The sequence below is a fragment of the Amblyomma maculatum genome, chromosome 9, assembly GCF_055883805.1.
Source record: "Amblyomma maculatum isolate TAMU_Amacu chromosome 9, ASM5588380v1, whole genome shotgun sequence".
In the NCBI taxonomy this organism is placed as follows: Eukaryota; Metazoa; Arthropoda; class Arachnida; order Ixodida; family Ixodidae; genus Amblyomma; species Amblyomma maculatum.
This window is the reverse complement of record NC_139352.1, coordinates 43,302,522-43,323,764: the sequence shown is the minus strand read 5'-3', so window position 1 is coordinate 43,323,764 and position 21,243 is coordinate 43,302,522. Positions and strand designations below refer to the sequence as shown.

General features: G+C 47.9%; 1 protein-coding gene across 1 annotated transcript; it reads left to right on the top strand.

Moving 5' to 3' along the window:
• Nucleotides 1-3,002: 3,002 nt before the first annotated feature.
• LOC146178952 (endothelin-converting enzyme 2-like) lies at nt 3,003-18,900 on the top strand. The gene is made up of 3 exons (XM_084580080.1): nt 3,003-3,501; nt 8,670-10,281; nt 16,779-18,900. The coding sequence occupies exons 1-3, from the start codon at nt 3,003-3,005 to the stop codon at nt 17,158-17,160; spliced, it is 2,493 nt and encodes an 830-aa protein (XP_084436206.1). The 3' UTR covers nt 17,161-18,900.
• Nucleotides 18,901-21,243: the final 2,343 nt, after the last annotated feature.

The window sequence follows — 21,243 nt, the reverse complement described above, 5'->3', positions numbered from 1 at the left end:
CATTTCTAAATGTGCGTCTTACCACTGCACCACAGCGGCGAGGCGCGCTTATTGCTCGTAAATCAGGTTGTTCTTGTGGCTGTAGGAAGAAGGAAAAGAAAATGCACAGGCCTGCTTCTGGCTCTGTAGCTGAGCCCCCTCCGCTGCCTGAAAAAAAAAGCTGATTGTTATAGGAAGCGAAAGGCGCGGTAACTGTCTCACTTGTTTTCTGTGGACACCTCAGCCGCGCCGTAAGGGAAGGAAGGAAGGTGGGAGTGAAGGTGGAAAGAGAGAAAGAGGAGCCAGTAGTGGAGGGCTACGGAGAAATTTTGTCCACATGGGGATCTTTAACGTGCACTGACATCGCACAGCACACGAACGCCTCTTCGCTTCGCCTCCATTGAAACGCAGCCGCCGAGGTCGGGTTCGAACCCTGGTACTCCGGCACAGTAGTCGGGCGTCTTACCACTGCACCACCCCGGCGGGGCTGACAGAAGAGAAACTTAGAAGAAAGGAAAAAGAAGAGGGAGAGAACGACGCGCGCCGCAACAATGGACCTCGTCCACCCCCGAAGCAGTGGCGGGTGCAATGACGGCCTACAACATATAACATTCGGTGGCTGGCTAGCCCCCGGCGCAAGCGGCGTGGACCTACCACCCAGACCCTTAGGGCCAGGAACTTCCACCCTTCACCGCCTCCACGCCGCCAATATCAGCGAACGTTAAACCCCAGGTGGTCGAAACTCCGAGCCCTCCGCTATAGCTCCTCTTTCCACTTTCACTGCCACCTTACTTCCACCCCGCCGGGGTGGCGCAGTGGTTACGGCGCTCGACTACTGTTCACAAGGACGCGGGATCGAATCCCGGCCTCGGCGGCAGCTTTTCGATGGAGGCGAAAAGCAAGGCGCCCGTGTGCTGTGCGATGTCAGTGCACGTTAAAGAACCCCAGGTGGTCCAAATTTCCGGAGTCCTCCACTACGGCGTCTCTCATAGCCTGAGTTGCTTTGGGACGTTAAACCCTACAAACCAACCAACCAACCTTACTTCCTTCCCCTACGGCGCGGTCAGGTGCCCACAGAAACAAGTGTGACAAATACTGCACCTTCCGGTGAACCAATTAGTATTAAAGCAAACAATCATCGGTTCACAAGGAGGGAAAGACGAAGTATCTGCCACACTTGTTTCTGTGGTCACCTGAACCGCGCCGGAAGGAACGAAAGGAAGGTTGAAGTAAAAGTGGAAAGAGAAAGAAGAGCCGTAGTGGACGGCTACACAGTAAGTGTGTTTTTGTGACTGTAGGAAGAAGGAAAGAAAATGCAGGGGCCTGCTATTGGCTCTGTTGCTGAGCTACCTCCACTGCATCGTGCGCTCAGAAAAGAGAAAGCAGAGAAGAAAGAAAAAGAAGAGTGAAAGAAAGAGCGCGCCGCAACAGCCGTCGTCCACCACCTAAGCGGTGGCGAGTGCTATCACGGCCTACAACAGATAAAATTCGGTGGCCGGGTATCCCCCGTCGCAAGCGGCGTGGGCCTACCGTCCCAGCCCCGTAGGGCCAGAAACAGCCACCCTTCACCATCTTCCCTCACAGTAATTTCCGACTACCTTTGGTTGGTTTGGTCTGCGGGAGTTTAACGTCCCAAAGCAACTCAGGCTATGAAAGAGATGCGGTAGCGGAGAACGGGAAATTTCGACCACTTGGGGTTTTTTAACGTGCACTGACATCGCACAGCACACGGGTGCCTAGCTTATCGCCTCGATCGAAAAGCGGCCGCCGAGGCTGGAAATCGATCCCGCGTCCTTGTCATTGGGAACCGTAGTCGAGCGCCGTAACCACTGCGTCACCCCGGCGGTGTAAGTTTTGGATCTCTGTATACATTTCGGTGAACGCCATGAAATATTTGAAGGGCAAAGTTATTGTCGTACGAGACCTGGTATACCTAGCGTAAGGAATTAGGGTTTTATGTCCATCATCAATTGGATTATAAAAAAGTTACTAGTATCAGTCAAGCTTAATTGAAGGTAAAAACCATGCATACCCGACGGCTAGAACTACCTGAAGAAGGGAGTTACCGGTGCTCAAGCGAGCGCGATGTGAGGGGCGGAGTTTTGCGCCGCGTCACAGCACTATGTGCCGCTGACCCTACTGATGCCACTAGAAACGTTTCGTGCGTTTAGAACTCCAGTAACTGAACGGGCGACGTCTACCTGAAGTACAATGGCTAGGATAGTAGCTGAAGCATGCTTTTTCATGTGGCGCGCTCAATAAAGCACTGTTATTTGTCGGCCTAAAGGCAAGTGCCTTTCACAGCAGTGCAACCACGGCGACGTGCTGCAATCAACATCAAAAGGCACATATCATGATTGATATTTTGACAAGCGCATAATTATTATTCGAAATTATCAAGCCCCAACCACACCGACTCTTCCATGAAAGCATAGCTCACCGCCCGTAGCTTTCACTGAGCAGTGGAACCTCGGCGGTGGCGGTGTAAACTAGGCGCAACATGCCCGTTTGGTGTGACTCGACAGGTCGCTTCATGTCGGCTTCCATTGTAGGGCATTGAGTTTGGTAGGCTAATGGTATATGATATTGCAATGGTATGTTATGATACGATATATGGCATAGCATAATATTGTATCGTAGGTTGCGGTACAAAACAGAACACCAAGGTTAGCGTCTCAACGGGGCTAAAACGAACACTGTACCTCATAGCCGACCAGATACGGTACATTGATGATGAGAAAAGCATTGTTGCCTTCTGTTTCGCCTCCACAAAAACGTGACCTGTGGAGACAAGAAGAGTGGCACTAATGAAACTCTTTTCAATAATTGCATTCGTACACCAAATGTTTGGCCAGCAGACCGATCAATAACACCAGCAATCATCAATTTCTACTGCCAGATCATGCGTCAACCGCCGCGCGTGCAACGGCTAGCACCACCCGCCACGAGAAATGAAGACAAAGAAGAATAAACAGAGTGGCGGTTGCTGCTCATTTTTGTTCCGTGTCGTGTTGCAGACAGCAATGTCAAAAGCCAATGAGGGCGACGATAGCGTCAGCAGCAGCAAACGAAAGGGCGATCGTTACGCGCTGAACTCCCAGCAAATCGTAACCAGAAGCCGCACATCGACGTCCTCCAAGTCCGATGGGTCGTCCGAGGGAGAAGTGGGTGCTCCGGGCCGACGAGCTGCCGTGGAGTCGGCACAAGAAGCTTCTAAGACAGCTATGGCCGTCCCGTCCTCTGAAAAAAGGCTTCGCAAGAAACTGAATCATAGCCAACAAGGAAGTGTCGCCAGCACTCGGCACCGCTGTTCCGACCTTTTGACGGCACAGCCAGAACTTTACCCTATGGCCGATCCACCAGACGGCACCGTTACTGCAAAGGCAGGAACGGCGTCGTCCCCAGGCAATGCCGTAAAGTACAATGCTGCCGCATCTGAGGACGTATCCCGGGTCTCCGTACAGGCAGATCCGACGACGCCTTTCCAATCGGATCGGTACACAGCTCTACTCAGCGCCACATGTGAGCTGCCTGCGGACGGAACTCCTAAAACAATGCTGCAGCTCCCTCAGCTCCCGGATTTAAAAGGCTGCTGTACGAACTCCAGGAATCCCCCAGCGCACGGCTTGGAAAGCATAGTGAGTTCTTTCTCTTTGGTCGACTCCACTCGGTATTTCTATCGCTGCTTTCTTCTCGGTCCCACTCTGGGAAATTCGGGGCCAGGAGGAGAAATGACAGCTGTAATTGCAAAAAAAAATGTAAGTTGCAGTCGTTCGAGAAATGAGCAACGCGTTGCACATGTGCCCAACCTACCTGCCTTTCGAATTTACCGGGACTACATCTTGCGGCTGCTTACATCCGTCTACGAGAGATTCCAGGGTTTATCACGCAGTGACGCCTTCGTGGGATGCCGGATTGTGGGAGGTAGGATGGAACACTTAATCAGGAGTGATGCGTTGTGACAATTTAAGGGCGCCGGAATAATTTCGACCACCTGGCGAGCTTTGACAAACATTTAAATCAAACAGCACACGGACACCTTTGCGTTTTGCCTGCATCGTCACGAGGCTACCGCGGTCGGGATCGAACCCAAGTAGTCCGGTTATAACTACTCAGCCGCCTCGGTGGGTATGGTGGGCGAACTAGAAGCGGAAGGAGGACGCGGGGGGTACAAAACCAATCGTCGTTACGTGTTAACATGTTGATACCCGAATCTGGAACCCATGAGTGCAATTCAATTGTGCCTACCGACTACTGTTCCCAAGGACGCGGGATCGAATCCCGGCCTCGGCGGCAGCTTTTCGATGGAGGCGAAAAGCAAGGCGCCCGTGTGCTGTGCGATGTCAGTGCACGTTAAAGAACCCCAGGTGGTCGAAATTACCGGAGTCCTCCACTACGGCGTCTCTCATAGCCTGAGTTGCTTTGGGACGTTAAACCCCACAAACCAACCAACCAACTCAGTGGGGAGCCGCGGTGGTTGTTGCGACTGTAGGAAGAAGGAAAAGAAAATGCACGGGCCTGGTACTGGCTCTGTAGCTGCGCCACCTCCGCTGCCTCGTGCCAACAGGAGAGAGAAAGTAGAGAAGAAAGAAAAAGAAGAGGGAGAGAAAGAGCGCGCCGCAACAGCTGTCGTCCACCGCCTAAGCGGTGGCGGGTGTAATGACGGCCTACAACAGATAAACATTCGGTGCCAGGCTATCCCCCGCCACAAGCGGTGCAGACCTCCCAGTCCCAGCCCCGTAGGGCCAGGAACAGGTACCCTCCTTCGTCTTGTCGCGTCGCCAAAAACGGGAATGTTGAACCTAGTTTACATCGCCACCGTCGCGGTTCCACTGCTCGGTGAAAGCTACGGGCGCTGAGCTCCGCTTTCATGGAAGCGTCGGTGAGGTCAGGGCTTGATAATTAGTTGTTGTTGTGAATGAAGGAAAATGGAAAACAAAATCTAAGGGCCTGCTACTGGCTACCCTCTGTAGCTCACCTTTGGATAAGCTATTGTTCAATTAAACGCTGATAGGTTATGCGCCAAAATATATAGATTTTATTATAAATATGTAATTATGCTAAATGTTTGACCCAATTGGCGGTGCTAGAGAGACAAGAGCGGTACCTAAAAATATTTGGGTTCTCACGCACAAAACTGCCAAACTAAACCTACTATAATTCTTATGCGGAGTCAGGCCATCTACCTGGAGGTGCGAAATGATAAAAATTCACGTTTTCAGGGGGTTGAGTTTCTGGCGAACTGGTCGTAGACACATGCGGGTGGTACAAAGCGATTCGTCTCGGCGAGATGTACGTGAAATGAGATTGCCATGGATAATAGCTTATGCTCTTGCATTTCAATGCATATTGGCGGTGGCTGCATTTTTTTAGATACCGGTAAAAGGCCCTTCATGTGTGCCAGAAGCATTGGAACCCAATATTATTTTTCTAGATTTTCAGTATGGCGATTCAGATCTGCTTGCACTGCCATATACGTGTCGCTTTACCACTACTAGATCCTCACTGCCCATCCTAAACGGATGATCCCACTCAAGGCTGGTAAACAGTACTTTAGCTTCCTGTGCATATTAATTTCACACCTATTGTCCGGCTTTCCCTCTACAGATAACAAATCAACCTTTACAATTTGTTCCCAGACTTACATAGCAAGGCGTTGTCACCAGCGTATCGAACTGTATGGATATGTTCTCTTGTATGTATTCGTAACTGTGTCAAATTAAGATCTCTGTATACATCCTCTAAGCATAAGAGACCACGTCTCCCTGACGCACGCTCTTCCTTAAGTAGGTTTCATTACATTCATTTTAAAGGGTTCTTTTTATTCATAACTTTAAGAGATAGCGCAGCTACATCCTTTTTTTTTGCAATGCCTGTATGACTACCAAGTTTGCGTCTTAGTCAAATGCTTTCTAGCGTCGCTCATAGCCTGAGTTGCTTTATGAAGTTAAGCTTCATAAACCGAATCTCTTCTGTAACACATGAACGTTATCTATAAGGGATGGGTATATTATACTGCGTATTTTGCCATCAGCTGGTAGATAGCGTAGATATAATAGAATGTCGAGTACCCTTTTCGGAAGCATGCTTCATCTTTTTGGTGAATGAAATCTAAGGGAGTCCTGACTATTAGCGATTATCTGGTAAATACGGTGTAGGTAAGGACATCAACGTGGCCGGTTTGTAAACTTTCTTTGCCTTGACGTTTCTCTTCTCATGTGAACACAATGTTCGCATTCTTACAAGATTCCGGTACTCATGAGATTATGAAGCTTTGCTTGCACAATTTAGCCAGTTATTTAGCCACCTCTCTCCACGGTCGATGAATTAATGACATTATCTGATCCTCCAGAGCAGTTGCCCCCCTCCTCATTGCTTCTAAAGCTTTCTTTAGCTTCGCAGTCCCAGATTCTTAGCACCCTCTGCGGTGTCATAGGTCATATCACAGCCGCGGTTAATTGTCTACAACCAGTAGGAACGACGACCGCGGATTAGCATATTCGTATAGAAGGTGCTTGCAAGTAGCTACACCAGGATGGCAAAATCTTTTCGTGAGGCAGTGCGTTCCCGGCTGTGGAGCACTGGATTCAGGCCGCACCAAGACATTAGTTTGCACTTCTGTCTACATTTGGGTATCTTTTCTTATCCGATGGATAATTGCGTCACCAACCGCGGCCCTCTTGCATCAGACGTGGAGGTTCCATCTCTGGACCACAGCTGCTCACCAACGAGATGCAGCCATCAACATCACAGCAGAATGCTATCCCGATGCAGCCTGAGCACCTGGTCTCCTTCACAATAGGCGTGCTAGAGGAGATAACTGGGACTACTGACATCATGAGACTCTATTTGCCTTCTAAAACGGTGCCATTTCTAGCCGCCGTCTTTCCATACACGACTGTGTATAGAAAGACTGCGGCTATGAAATACAGCACCACGAAGTGAACCATTCAACACAAAATTGTAGCTCTAACGCTAAGTGACAGGAAGCGTGTAGAGGGGGTCAGAAAATATAGTTTCCCGAGATCACTGAAAAATCTGCCGTGTGAAAATGCCTAAGCCTAAGCGTTGCTGTTTTGACCGCGAGATGTCCTAGCGGGATTTCGCGAGTGATAGATACTGGGCCTTTCCTTTCTTGTAAGCCAACTATTATTCTCTTATAATTTACCTAATTACCCAAACCAACCATTTAGAGCGCAGCTCTTTGATGCCCGTTTCTGGGTTTCACGTCATCGTCGCCATCGGCGTTGTCCCTTGTAACCAACACCACTTTCACTCCTACATTCCTTCCGTCCCTTACGGCACGATTCAGATGTACACAAAAACAAGTGTCACAGATACTGCGCCTTTCCATTCCTGTGAACCAATTATGAAAGGCACGCTTCAGAGCTCAAGTGGTAGATGTGACCCCAGATGGTACACTGCAAAGATAATTCATGAATAATGCCAGCGCCCACACCGAACTTTAGGGTAACACGTCCAGTAACCGAGAATTCACACACTCACAGAGAAAAGCATCATATTTCGATGTAGTTTGCGTACATACAGCTAGTTGACCACGGTGAAAAAAATATACTTCGCTCTTCAAAAAATGTTTGGAATGGCATCATTTCAGCATTAATTTCTTTGGCGCCCGTTCCTGGGTTTCTCGTCGTCGTCGCCGTCGCCGTTGTCCCTCGTAACCAGCTCCGCAGATCGAGCAGCATGCGCTTTTCTCTTGTTTTTCTTTCTTCTCTATTTTCTCTTCTGTCCGCGCGAGGCAGCGGAGGTGGCTCAGCTACAGAGCCAGCAGCAGGCCCATGCGTTTTCTTTTCCTTCTTCCTACAGCCACAAGAACAACAAAAACTGGCATCGCACAGCACACGGACGCCATTTCGTTTCGCCTCCATCGAAACACAGCCACCGGCGGTCGGGATAGGAGGGTACTCTTAACCGCTTCACCACCGCGGAGGGGGGCGGCCGAATATCAGTTTATTTTTCAGCTTGGTCCGCATCAAGCTTATTTTTGTTTCATTCAAATCGCACATCGTGTGAAAGGAACACGGCCGTGCCGTAAACATTGAGCACCGGCTTAACTTATGGACACTATAAACTCCCTTGAGATGTGATTAGTATTTCACATGCGAAGCGAATTCACAGAAAAAAAAAACGCTCCAGGCATAGCTGACTTTGAGCGTTCAAACTACAACTGCTCTCCTTCGCATGCTTTCAGATTCCTACACTCAAAGCTGTTTTCGGGTAACTGCGGCTGGCAGAACGTGGTCGGATAAGAAGTGAAGGATGCATTGCGTATCACTTTCGACAAGTGGTACAATGGTTACCTGAATACCCTTTACCTAGCCTCTACTGAATATTATTTTATTCACCTCCTAGCGCTCGTTGATCTCCTCATTTTGTTGTCATTCTCAGAATACCGGAACAAATGAATAAAATGAAAGGGCCAACTAACTGCAAGAGGCCCCATAGTGTCGTACTCTCTCAATATATAGGCTTTACCGAGCATTAAAAAAAACGCGGCAGGTACTTGGCGCTGTCTCACGAACCGTGCTGATTAACAGACATGACGTTTTTTTTCTTTCAGACGAAACCTATTTCTGATCCTGGCGCGATGCGGCTGCCAGTCGGGAAGCGGCAAATAGCACGCGGTACCTGTTCCATTGTAGTCATAGTATTCATACTTGCCTGTATAGTGACGTTCCTGCATACGGCGCCGAAGCCCTCGAGTCACTACTGCCAAACCGAAGGATGCATCCGTCACGCCCGGCTCCTCACCGAAGACCTGGACAGAAACATCGACCCGTGCCAGAACTTTAGCGCCTACGTCTGCTCCACCTGGTTTAAGCGGCAGAGCGACGTATACCTCCGCTATTCCAAGTCAGCCATGGACGACGTCCGTAAATCCTGGTTCCCGTCCTTCCACAATATGCTTCGCGACGGTTCGAGAACACTTCAAGCGGGACTCAAACCTTTTCTCATGTACTCGACCTGCGTAGGTACACCGTCGCTGTATGGTTCTGACGTGAACAAGTTCCGCGAGTACCAGGACACCCTCAGGGTTCCTTGGCCAGAAGCACCAGAAGAACGACGCGCCAATGCATTGGATGTCCTTATGACTTTAGCATTTAAATGGCAGGTTCCAATCTGGCTGCGCATCAGAGAGCCTCGGTCTGCGTCGGCGCTTAGCTGGCGGTTTGTCCTGGATCCAGGGCCGTTTATACCACTCATGAGGCAGCACCACCTCGGTCTTAGGACGGACGAATACGTGCGCTACTGGACATCCTTCCATAACCATCTTTCTCAAGGACTCGATAAGCCTGCTCTTAGCCACGCAGCCATTGAGGCAATTTACGCCATGGAGGGTGACGTACTAAACGGCCTCTACGCTGCTAGAGCGCCTCCGGTCATACAACCCTTAAAGCTATCAGTGGGGAGCATGGGCGAGCACACTCCGCCACTGCTATCAGCCCAGTGGCTCCATGCTTTGATGAGCATCGAGTCGAGCCATGAAGTGACTCTGGATGATATGCTTCTGCTCAGCGACGCCGGATTCTTCAGGACCTTCGGACAGCTCTTCGCCAAGTACAACAACACCCAATTGCTGGAGCTCATCGCCTGGTCGTTCGTGCAGCTCTGCGCACCGGCCGCCGACTTTCGTCTCCTCGTGACTCGCTACGGCACTGAAACCGCCGCGAACAAGTACAGGCCATACTTTTGCGAGCGCTTTGTCGAGACCGCGTACAGCCTCCTGGTTGTTGCACTCTATTCGTTGACGCGCGTGTCGCAGCAGCAACGTGCCTCCGTCGACGCTGGCTTCGAGAGCCTCGTTTCCGCAGCGGCGGCCATGGCCAACGCAACACCTTGGATGGATCAAGAAAGCCGTTTGCTTGCCGCCCAAAAGATGGCATCCACGCGTCTGCGCTTGTGGCCGCCCGACAAGTTCCTCGCGAACGGCGCGCTGGAACAACTCTACGCGACGTTTCCAAGCGGTGGCATGTCGTTCGCCGACTACTGGGTAAGGGCGAGCCGGAGCACCGCCGCGGAGTACCGCTCCCTGGCGGAAGCTGACGCTTTCACCTACCCTGTCAACTATGCTCTGCCGTACCACAACTACGACGGCCCATTGGCGACAGTGGCAGTGGCAGTAGGCGCAATCACCGATCCTTTGTACTACACTGACGGGACGAAGTCCATGTTCTACGGTGGCCTCGGATATCTGATGGCGCTGAGCTTGGTGAAGTCGTTGGACAGTCAGGGGCTCAAGTGGCACCCGAATGGATCCTTTGTCGACTCATTTCTGTCCAGGTAACCAAAAAGCAAATTCATTATGCTTTTTAGTACCGGCTCAAGGTTTAGAGTTTTTTAATAATAAGTTAAAAACGGTCGGTCGGCTTAGACGTCTATATGGCCAGAGTAACATCTAGTATGCTGTTACCGGGACACAATAATTATCGAAACTTCGACTTTTAGGCGAAACAAAACCTTACATGATCCCCTGTTGAAAAAAGGCAATGTTTTCATGGCGGCCCCGGTCAGAAGGAGTGGGGAGGGCCTGATCTCAATCAGGCTTCGCCTCCGTTCGTGATCGTCAATACGGGTGCTTTTGTTAAGGTCAGCAAGGCATAAAAAGTACACAGAGACAAAAAGTCTCACCTACGCCTGTGACAAATACGCATTTCGAGACATATTTTCGTTATGAGATGTGTTAACACACCTTCTTTAACGAATCTTTCGGCACAATGTTTCAACCTCGACAACACCGTTTAAACGGCAGTTCTAGGGTTTGCGTTCTTGGCTTTTTGCTCCATCGTTTAAGGTCTGGAATTCATGCCGTCCTTACCATGTTTTCATTCTCTGCATGATAATATAAAATTAAGAAACCTCAGATAAAGACGACCCATATTTAATACAAAGCGTGTTTCGATAACGTAAATTTTGTTGTAAACGCTCATTTTTTTACTTCGGAGCTGCGCTTTCAAATCAAATGGGGGATCTGACAGATTCATCTACAAGTACCAAATATCACTCGCCACCTCATACGTCTACCTCATTTGTGTTGAGCGTGTTGGAAAAACGTTGTATTTTAATAAGCTAAAGAGACTATCGTAAAAGAAAAAATGCGTCTCTACTGCCGTGCTGAAAATACTGCTTTCGCTTCAGCATTAAAGATATAACATTTTCTTCTGCTCATAAAAGCGGACTAAAACATTCTTCCTGCAGGACCTACAGATCACTGTTAACAATAACAAGAGCTTCTGTACTGGAATGGCATCAAGGTCCAATCATCCCAAAAGCATTACATCATTAGTCTATCGAGAATGATTACCTTCTTAAACCGAACACCAGTCAGGCGCCATGGAATAGTATTGTTCATCGCCCTGCCCCATCAATTTCCTATAACAGCATGCTGTCTTTTGACAATTCAAATTTTCGCATAGGCCCGTCAATAACATTGCAAACAGGTTAGTTTACAGCATGAATACAGCAGATAAGTTTAAACCATTGAGGGTATGCGTGTATGACTGAATACCTGATATACTACCAATGAGCACTAAGAGTATTTCTTGCCATTGTTGCAAGTAAACCTTTAAGAACTGGTAGCGACTGCTTTACTACTGAACGACTTCAGTGTAAACAGAGTTGTGCCGTTAATAAAAGAAGGCTGGAGACGGGTACTAGAGCAGACGCAAATAAATATATATCCTATCTGTTCGATGAAATGCTTTCAGATAACTAATATATAAGCGATTCACATTGCGACTTCACCATACCTGTATTATTAAGAAGCATAAGGCTTCCTGTTCTGTCTCTCCAACGAAATTTGAGGTTTTTAGTTACTACTCGCCTTCATATTATTCTGGATTCTTCACTCCAAAAGAGTTTTGGTCGCATGCTTCATCGGCGTCTGATCTGTAAACGCTCCGTGCTGTCCATTTATCATTTCATCCTGTGATCGATACATAGAGTGCAAGAACTCATACGCTTCTCACCACCGACCAATAAACTTGTCCAGACTTATACCGTCGCTCTGAATTGGTCACAAACACGTGGCCTTAAGCGGGTAATTCAAATTAAGTCGACATAGCAGCTCCGAGGCGCGAGCCTCCAACACAGGTAGAGTACGTCAGCCAACAGAGGAAAGCAAAACAGCCTACTACAAAACACAGACACAGAAAGGGAACGACAACACAGCGCTGACTTCAACTGGTTTTTTATATGAGAGCGACGCAATACATATGTGCGAAACGTGGACGGGAAAGAATTGATAACAGCTGCTGAGCTTTCACGTGGCGGAAAGACAACGAACGGAAAGTTAAAAGGCGCACGATAACAAAACAGGTCGAAACACTGCAGAACGGCAAAGCTACGAAGAAGCGAAAAAAAGGGAAAGGCCAATAAATAAAAACAGTTACAGATGACATGATCCGAAGATAAGAAGACTAAAATCGAAAAAAAGAGCCAAAAGGGGATGTTTTGAAGTGCGCTGTTTTGCTTTCCAAGATGAATTACCAATTAGCCCGTTCCTTCACCCTTGTAAGCCAAGAGAGACCGTGAGGGAGCCTATGACTGACCAGTGACTGGCCATGACTAACCTTTTCCAGGTCTTTAACACTAAACACGCAAACGTAGCTGATTCACGCCGCTAGGGTTCGAAGTGGATACTTGAGTTGAGCAGCCGAGCGTCTAATCTGTGAACCACTGCGGAGTGTACTATTTCATCCCTGTTGTGTGTTGCTGTAGAATTTCATCTATTGTTCGCCTCCACGGGACCAGAAAGTATTGGCCCAACATTGGTGTGTGTTTGTAATTATTCGGCCCATTATAGAAGGGCACACGTGCCAATACACATTAATATTTGTCCGATCGTTTGCGACGACTGAGAGCTAAAGCTCCTAGCAATGGACTGCACCCTCCAACAAAGCATTGTTACTTGCGGTAGCCAAACTCTTTAAAGGTGGCACTTAGACTGCAGCCAGTGCCTCATTCATTTACGTCCACTTCATTGCAGTCAAAAGCACTAATGCATGTTCAGTTCGATCAGTATCCCATATTCACTAACTGGATCTGGGGCTTATAACCTCGTTTGAGCAAATTTTATTATGGCAGTGCTATTTCAGTGCCGTTACACACCACATCATCAAAATATCGCTTTACCTCCCTTTTCCTCTGATAAATATCCATCGTATGACATAATTTAAAACTGAAAACAGAGTATCGTCAGAATCCACATTTTCTTATCCTCCAACCACTAAAGCACCGAAGAGCAATAACTCATTTAATAAAATCATATTGTCACGTAGGGGTGACAAGGTCGACAACACAAATGAAGGGTCGATGATTGCGCTGAAGAAACTCTTTATTGGGCTGACTTGCACCCGCAAAAGAACTGAGCAACTCGGCGGCGGCGATAGCAACAAACGTGCTCGTCGGTCGTCGGACAAAGAATGCCCGTCACACTCGGCAACGCTCAATTTAAAGGCCGCACAGAACAATCTAGATAACGTCCAAACAGCTACCAGCACGGGCTGGAACATTGTGGAAAGACACCCGAGTGGCCGGAACCTTCGAGACAGATCTCGGTGCATCTTGTGCTACAACAAAACTGATAAAGGTGTGACTCGCGACATCGAGCATTAACAAACAAAGATTACGGAACCGATACGCGGTCCAGAATCAGAGTGATAAGCCTGTATGCCGGCGGCCGCCAAAAAACAACAAATACTGTTTGAAGGTTTCGCGGCATTACTCCCCCCTTAAAAAACATCGCCTCGATGTTCCAAAACAAAGAAACTTAAACATAAACACTGCAAAGTTTAAACACCACAGATTCTTTAACACGCGATGTTTTTAACCAGATGTCACGTGGGCCTTAGCGTCCCATCTCGGCTCCGTCGTTTCTTCAGGTCATGGCCGGGGCATACCGCTGTTACTTCGCTGGGCGGCGGTGTCTTCTTGCACTCTGGTCGTGTTGTCGTCGATGTCGTCGTGTGGAGCGGCAATGAAATGGTTGCGTCGTCGTTAGTGGTCGTCGGCGGCGGAGGATCTTAGTCTTTTCGCCGTTGAGCAACCTCACCTCCAAAGGTTGCTGCCTTTAGTTTCCCCTACGGGGGCTTGGGGACCTTCCGCGCACACTACCATCATAGTTACGTCCTGGCGACGCAAAGCGGGCCCTGTACGGCAATGGAGACCTGAATCGACGGCTTGGTGGCGCAATCTCACCGCTACGCAGATAGTTGTCGATTTCTTGCGGTCGTTCACCTGGGCGTGGTCGTGGAGCGTCTGCTGCGAATCCGCGGAGACCGATTCGTCGGTACGGGCAGTGCCGCAGAATGTGGCCGGCCTCACCGCAGTGGAAGCATAATGGCCGGTTGTTCGCTGTCCTCCATGCGTCGCACTTCCTGGGGCTTGGGGGTCGTTGGTAGGCTTGGCGGGCGGGGGCCAAGGGGCGGTTTTCAGGAACAGGATGGTAGCGGCGAGGGCTCTGAAAGTCATCACGTCGGGGCGGAGGGCGACGTAATGCACCAGCGTAGTTCATCGCTGTTGCCTCTTGTGCTGGAACTGTCGCAGCCATCGCTTTAGGAACGCCCAGCGCCTGCTGAACTTCTTCACGGACGACGTCCGCGAGCGTCGCCACCTGCGGTTGTTGCGATGATGGCATCAGTCGGCGGAGCTCCTCTCGCACGATCTCCCGGATGAGGTCCCGAAGGTTCTCTCCGCTTGTAGATGCGCTGGAGTAGGGGCTTGAGTAGTCCGGTTGAAGTGGTCGCTCGTAGTGGCGCATCCGGGTGTCCAACGTCTTCTCGATGGTCGATGCTTCACTTTCAAATTCTTCCACAGTTTTCGGCGGGTTCCGGACAATCCCCGCAAAAAGCGTCTCTTTAACTCCTCGCATTAGGAATTTCACTCTCTCGCCTTCGGTCATGTTAGGGTCGGCACGGCGAAACAGGCGTTTCATCTCCTCTACGTAGACCAGGACGGGCTCGTTTGGTAGTTGAATTCTTGATTGGAGGAGCGCCTGAGCTCTTTCCTTTCGGACAGAACTTGTAAAGGCTATCAAGAACAGTGTTTTGAATATCTCCCAATCCTTGAAAGAAGTCTCGTGATTTTCAAACCAAATTCGGGCATGTCCTTGAAGAACAAAGTAGACCTGCCCGAGTTTCGCGGAGTCATTCCAGCCGTTGAGTTCTGCCACACGGTCGAAAAGGTCCATCCAGTCTCCAGCATCTTCATCCGGCCGTCCGTGGAAGCAGGGGTGCTCACGGGGTTGGACGAAAACAATCGGTGCTGTAGTAGGCTGGGCCATTGTCAGTTGATGCCTTCCGAGATCGAATGGGGTCAGGCAGCAGACCCTGTTCGGGTTGTAGGCCTTGAAGTCGGCGGCTGGCTCGGTGACCTGTAGGCTGGTCTTCCAGGGCGACAGGAACACGGCTTGAAGGATCAAAGGCAGCACCTCCACCAGATGTCACGTAGGGGTGACAAGGTCGACAACACAAATGAAGGGTCGATGATTGCGCTGAAGAAACTCTTTATTGGGCTGACTTGCACCCGCAAAAGAACTGAGCAACTCGGCGGCGGCGATAGCAACAAACGTGCTCGTCGGTCGTCGGACAAAGAATGCCCGTCACACTCGGCAACGCTCAATTTAAAGGCCGCACAGAACAATCTAGATAACGTCCGAACAGCTACCAGCACGGGCTGGAACATTGTGGAAAGACACCCGAGTGGCCGGAACCTTCGAGACAGATCTCGGTGCATCTTGTGCTACAACAAAACTGATAAAGGTGTGACTCGCGACATCGAGCATTAACAAACAAAGATTACGGAACCGATACGCGGTCCAGAATCAGAGTGATAAGCCTGTATGCCGGCGGCCGCCAAAAAACAACAAATACTGTTTGAAGGTTTCGCGGCAATATGTATTACAACTTACAAGACTCCACCGCATCTCGTATTTTATTGCATGGGGTAGGCACTATTAACACTGCATTACTATCCTGTGTTACATTTATTTATACTCTACAGAGTCGTACCTATTTAGCTCACCACCCTCCCCTTCCCCATGCAATACCACAATAGAGGGTACTTGATAAAGATGATCTAATCTCTAATTTTTCTACTTGTCGACGCCATCAAATTGAACCTAATAAAGAATAAAGTAAAGCGAACGGTGAAACACGACAGTGCAGCAGAACAGAATAGTACCGTGTATTTGTTGCGGAGACACCTGCGTACACTCATGTCCTTCCGTGCGCTGCCTATCCAGACTGCAGTACCGTCGCTTTTATAGTCACTGCTGTACTAATCCAGGTACAAACTTGCGGATCACTTAATTAGTTCCATTCGGGTGACCTTGAAGCCCAGTCGAGGTCAAACTGTGACAGCCTGTACAAGTCTCATCCACAGGTATATCTACGGTAAGGTGGTGTTTGACACATGACTAAGTGACCACTGACTATGACCAAAGAAAGTTGACCTTTGCCATTATTCAGTTGCTCAGCGACCTAGACCTTTGAACTTGCGGACTGAAGTGATTTTTATGAGGTTATTTCACCACTGGACCGATCACTAGATGTCGTCAGTCGATCACTTGCTAAACTGGATTAAAGCGGCTGTCCGGTGTTGTTAATTGTCAAGCCAAACGGAGAGAATCTAAGCTACCATTCGACAAACTTTATTGAAACGAGCTTAACTTTTTGCTAATTAAATTCAATCCACAATCTACAACCATGCAAATGTGCTGCAGCCTTGCGCAGTGTACCAAGACTGAGCGTGCAGAAACCGTTATCTGTCATGGGTTGCAGGATTTCGACGGCAGCGTTTTCGAAGAAGGAGAGCTGCTTGGAGGACTCGTCGGCGAGCGGAGGAGGGCAGCAGGTCGACAAAGGCACTACCGCCGTGAAAGATGCTCGTAGCGTGTTTCCCGAGGTCCCCGCGATCGAAGTCGCCTACGCCGCGTACCGCGCCTCCATCAAAGACGACAGCTCGTCTCAGCGGCTGCCCGGAGGACTATCGGGAGACCAGGCTTTCTTCATGACTCTCTGCTACATGACGTGTTCGCGTGAGCGGGGCGTCGACTGCAACAAGGCGGTGCGCAACTTCGCGCCCTTCGCCGACGCCTTCGACTGCGCCCGCGGTACAGCCATGAATCCCGAGAGCAAATGCTCTTTCTTCGGCCCGCGTTAATGTCGCTAGCGTACGCAATCTGTATCGGGACTGCACTTCGGTTTTCTGCGGACACCATACCATGATGCTCGTATCGTACAAAGAAGATAAGAAAACGAATCCTCTAATTTAAACTTTATTTCAAGATCTAGAAATCCCCGATCCCCCATTGTTGCACACGCTCACAAAATCCGTGATTTGGTTTCTCTTTTACGTTTCTCGTCCCAACGAGGTGTATTTTACTCAATGCTTCTTCTGTCGAATACCAGCGGCATTCATGTCAAGACTGTATATATTTGGCTTAGTTATGCGAACCATAACAAACTTGTTCGTGCGGTCTGCTCACTGGTTTAACTGCGTATGCTCTGTCTCGTGCGTAAGGGCTTGTGCAACAGCAAGATTCCGCGGACTCAATGAAGGTAGCTGTTTATTCGCGGCTGATATTCAGCTGTCGCACATTAACGACGGCTAACATGTGAGCATCCGCATGCTGTTTAAAAGCAATTTTGCTTTCTTACAACGGCGCGAGGGGTTACAGAAGAAGGCATGCGCTTCAGGTTTTCAGCCATGTAAACATGTTTTGGCGCCACTGCTTTTTAAGCATTATTATGACACTCACTCAATGGTCATAAAATGAAAATGAAATCTGTAGTTTTGGTCCTCCTCGCCGAATTGTGAGAGACAATTGTAGTCAGTGCCTTGAACTGTGCGCGATGCGTATATCATGTTTGTTTTTATACGCATTGTTCCGGTAGGGACTTTCCTGCATATTTGTTTTGTGTTTGCATGCTTCGTCACCTGTAATGTCTTCGTTAGTGAAGTCGACGACTGTGCCGAATTTATTGTTCAACTGTGTTGCGAGTAGTCTGAAGAAGGCTATACGGTCTAAGCATTGTTAAATATATAATAAATGTGTGAATTATACTATTTTGTCTTAGCTTTAAATTCAAAGGAACATCATCTATTTCTATCCGACAATCGTTGCTAACTGTTATTTCTTTGAGGATCTGGTGAAATGGAATTGGAGGGGTGTTTTTTTTTACCTAACGTGGACGCCTGAAGCGCACTGTGACTAACGTGAAAGCGAGTCGAAGAGGGAAAAAAGGAAACAAAATGACGAACTGTTTCACTCACTTTACTGATTTGTATATTTATTTATAAATACGGTATATCCTTACTTCGGGAAAGTTATTGAGAGCGGAAGAAAAAAAAAGTAAATACACCAAAGATAGACAAATCAGATACAATATACACTAGAGGAGAGCATAAAAGTAACATATTTTACACCCTTTTGCTGCTAGGTGCTGTATCAATGGAAATAGTTCACAGTTACGGGGATATCAACAAGGAATCGTATATTTAGGCAGACTGATTACGCGCATTTACACATGTTCTTACAGCTGGACTATGTGGCATGAGCGGGTAGTTTATTCCAGAGACAAATGACATCAAGACAAAAATGAGCAGAGAAATACCTTAGTTGGAGTTAAGTATGATGCAATTGCGTAGTTGTTTTGTCAAGGTTAAGACAAGCATTTCTTCTAACCGTATGTTGCAGATATGTTTCTTCTTTAATGTGAATTGCAGCGTAAATAATTGGGTGCAATAAATTTTATGCCTGCTTTGCACGCCTTACTATGTTTTAGACCACATGAGCCTAGCCTCTTCGTAACAGAGTATGCAGTTCTATATTTTGATGAAATAAAACGCACCGCAAAAATTTTGCACCTTTCCTATTTCAGCTCAAATAATCTTTTTGCAGGTAGTTCATACTACGGACGCATATTCTGAGGCACGCCGTGTGTATGCTTATAGCTCAAATGTTTCGTTGCTCTCGAACTTTGCTCTTAGGAAAAGCAATTTTTTTGTTACACCGCACAAATGTTTTCAACATGATTGCACCAACTTATATAGTGAGGAAATTATATTTAATGACGCTGTAACATACTGAACAGAAATATTTCATTTGGTAGGTATAGCAGTAAATGTGCTCTTATTGAAGTTAATTTCATTTTCTATTCCTCAAAGACCTAGAAGTTTTGTTTAGCATTAATGTTGCCTTCACGTGTGTTTGGCATAAACTTGAGGGAATCATCCTTAAATATTGTGAGCCTTCCGTGGATGTTCTTTAATTTGTACATGCCATGATCTTCCTCTTTCATTTGTACATACCATCATCATCGTCCCGCGGCGCCGGCTCCGGCACGCGCCTGGGTTTTGTCATCGGATTAAAACGCTAGACAAGGCATCGCTGGCCTTGCCGTCACGACCTTGCCGTCTCAACATAGCCTTCTTTCACAATATACACAAGTTCTAACAACAGCTTCTACGTCATTTACGTACGTTAGAAACAGCGCACTTCCCAGCAAAGATGCCACACCAGAATCGAAATCCAAAATACTCAGACTCGTAATAATTATACTGTAATATACATTATAATATAATATACAACACCATACTATACTATACTATACTATACTATACTATACTATATTATACAATGGTTTTGCAAACCTATACTATACAATACTATACAGATGTATACTGTACAGCTTACAGTAAGTCGGCAAAAACATTTCTGAAGTGAATGCGCGCACGCCAAAATTGTGCCGTTCCCGTTATTTCCCTATAACTTACGGTGACACCCCTGGTTAAGTATTGCCAGCCTAGGTTTCCGTGTCACAACTTCTCTCTCGTAACTATACGATGGTGCGCTGTATTTCCACCGAATGGTAATATGAAACCCCTGTAGCTATGCTTTGTGGCCGCTCTTTATAGCAGTCTGCAAAAGCACGAATATACTGCTGATACAGATTATAAGATATTGTTCGCTGAATTAGACACCCGAAACGATTATGCGTGCATAAGAGCTCCTGGATGCAATCTAGCATATATGTCCGGGCCAGCGGTGTTCATATGCTCAAGTCTTGAGCACTCGCTGGAGTGGGCGAGCGTCCCTTTGCCTGGGGTAACAAAGGCGAACTTGTGCTGCTTTGGCAGGGTATGTGCAGCTTTCGCATTTGTAATAATATAACGTGACCTTCGTCTCTTTAATAATACTACTACTGGAAACCGAAGGAGAATCTATGCGAAGACGTAGTTTTATATATTGAGGGCATATTGTGGAAAGCAATTTGTGATGAGACTACCGATGCCGGCTTGCTCGTCGCCAGCTTCGCACGTGTGACGCACGGAGCCGGTGGCTCTCGCTTCATTTGCTGCTTCGCATCATCTTCTACGTCGTACGCCTGCTTCTTCATGCACGCTTACTAACTTCATTTGTGCTGGTACACATCTCCACAAATATACAACGCTGTCTCAAACAATGCCACACAGCCTTTCACTCCCCTGTCTATAGATGTACCGTTTCCCGCCACCGGTGCCCACCTGGCTCGCCTCCTTCCCCTCCAAAACGCCCTCGACACCCTTTCTCTCGCTAGTAATTTAAGGAGAGTTTAATAAAGGTTTACTTCAATATAACGTTAGCTTCTCTATAAGTATTTGCCGTTACGCCTGGAGTTCTGAGTGATGTGGCTGAACGGATAATACCTACGCATAACCGTCCCCTTCGAAATGCCCCCGACATCTTCATGTCGTCAGACACAGCTATGGTCTCCTTGAGGTTCACAGACATCCATGGAAGGGTCTCGAGCTTTCGATTTTTTGGCTTAGGTTTACCCGTGTTAAACGCGTCCTTAATTTAATTCAATTAAGGGCTCTTTTGCTGCCCTTCTTTGTAATATTCCAATATTTTCAGAAGTGGAAGGCCTACTATATGATGGCGGACAAATAACGTTCGTTAAGTGAAAGTTATAAATCAAATTAAAAATTGAGGCATACAATGATCCGCCTTTGAGCGGCTTCCATTTGCGTCTGAGTATCCTCTTGCGTATACGCGCTACATGCATTTTGCTAGTCGCTCAAACCTGTTTACTTAATTTGTGCCCCTGTTATGCCACACATGCATATTAAAATACATTCGCAAGCTACCACAATATGTGCAAGAGGGATCGACGCAGATATAAAATCGTGTTTTAACCAATCCTTATGAACAATGCTACAATAATACTGCTATAGCCTCTTGGCATCAGAAGGCCTTAGTGG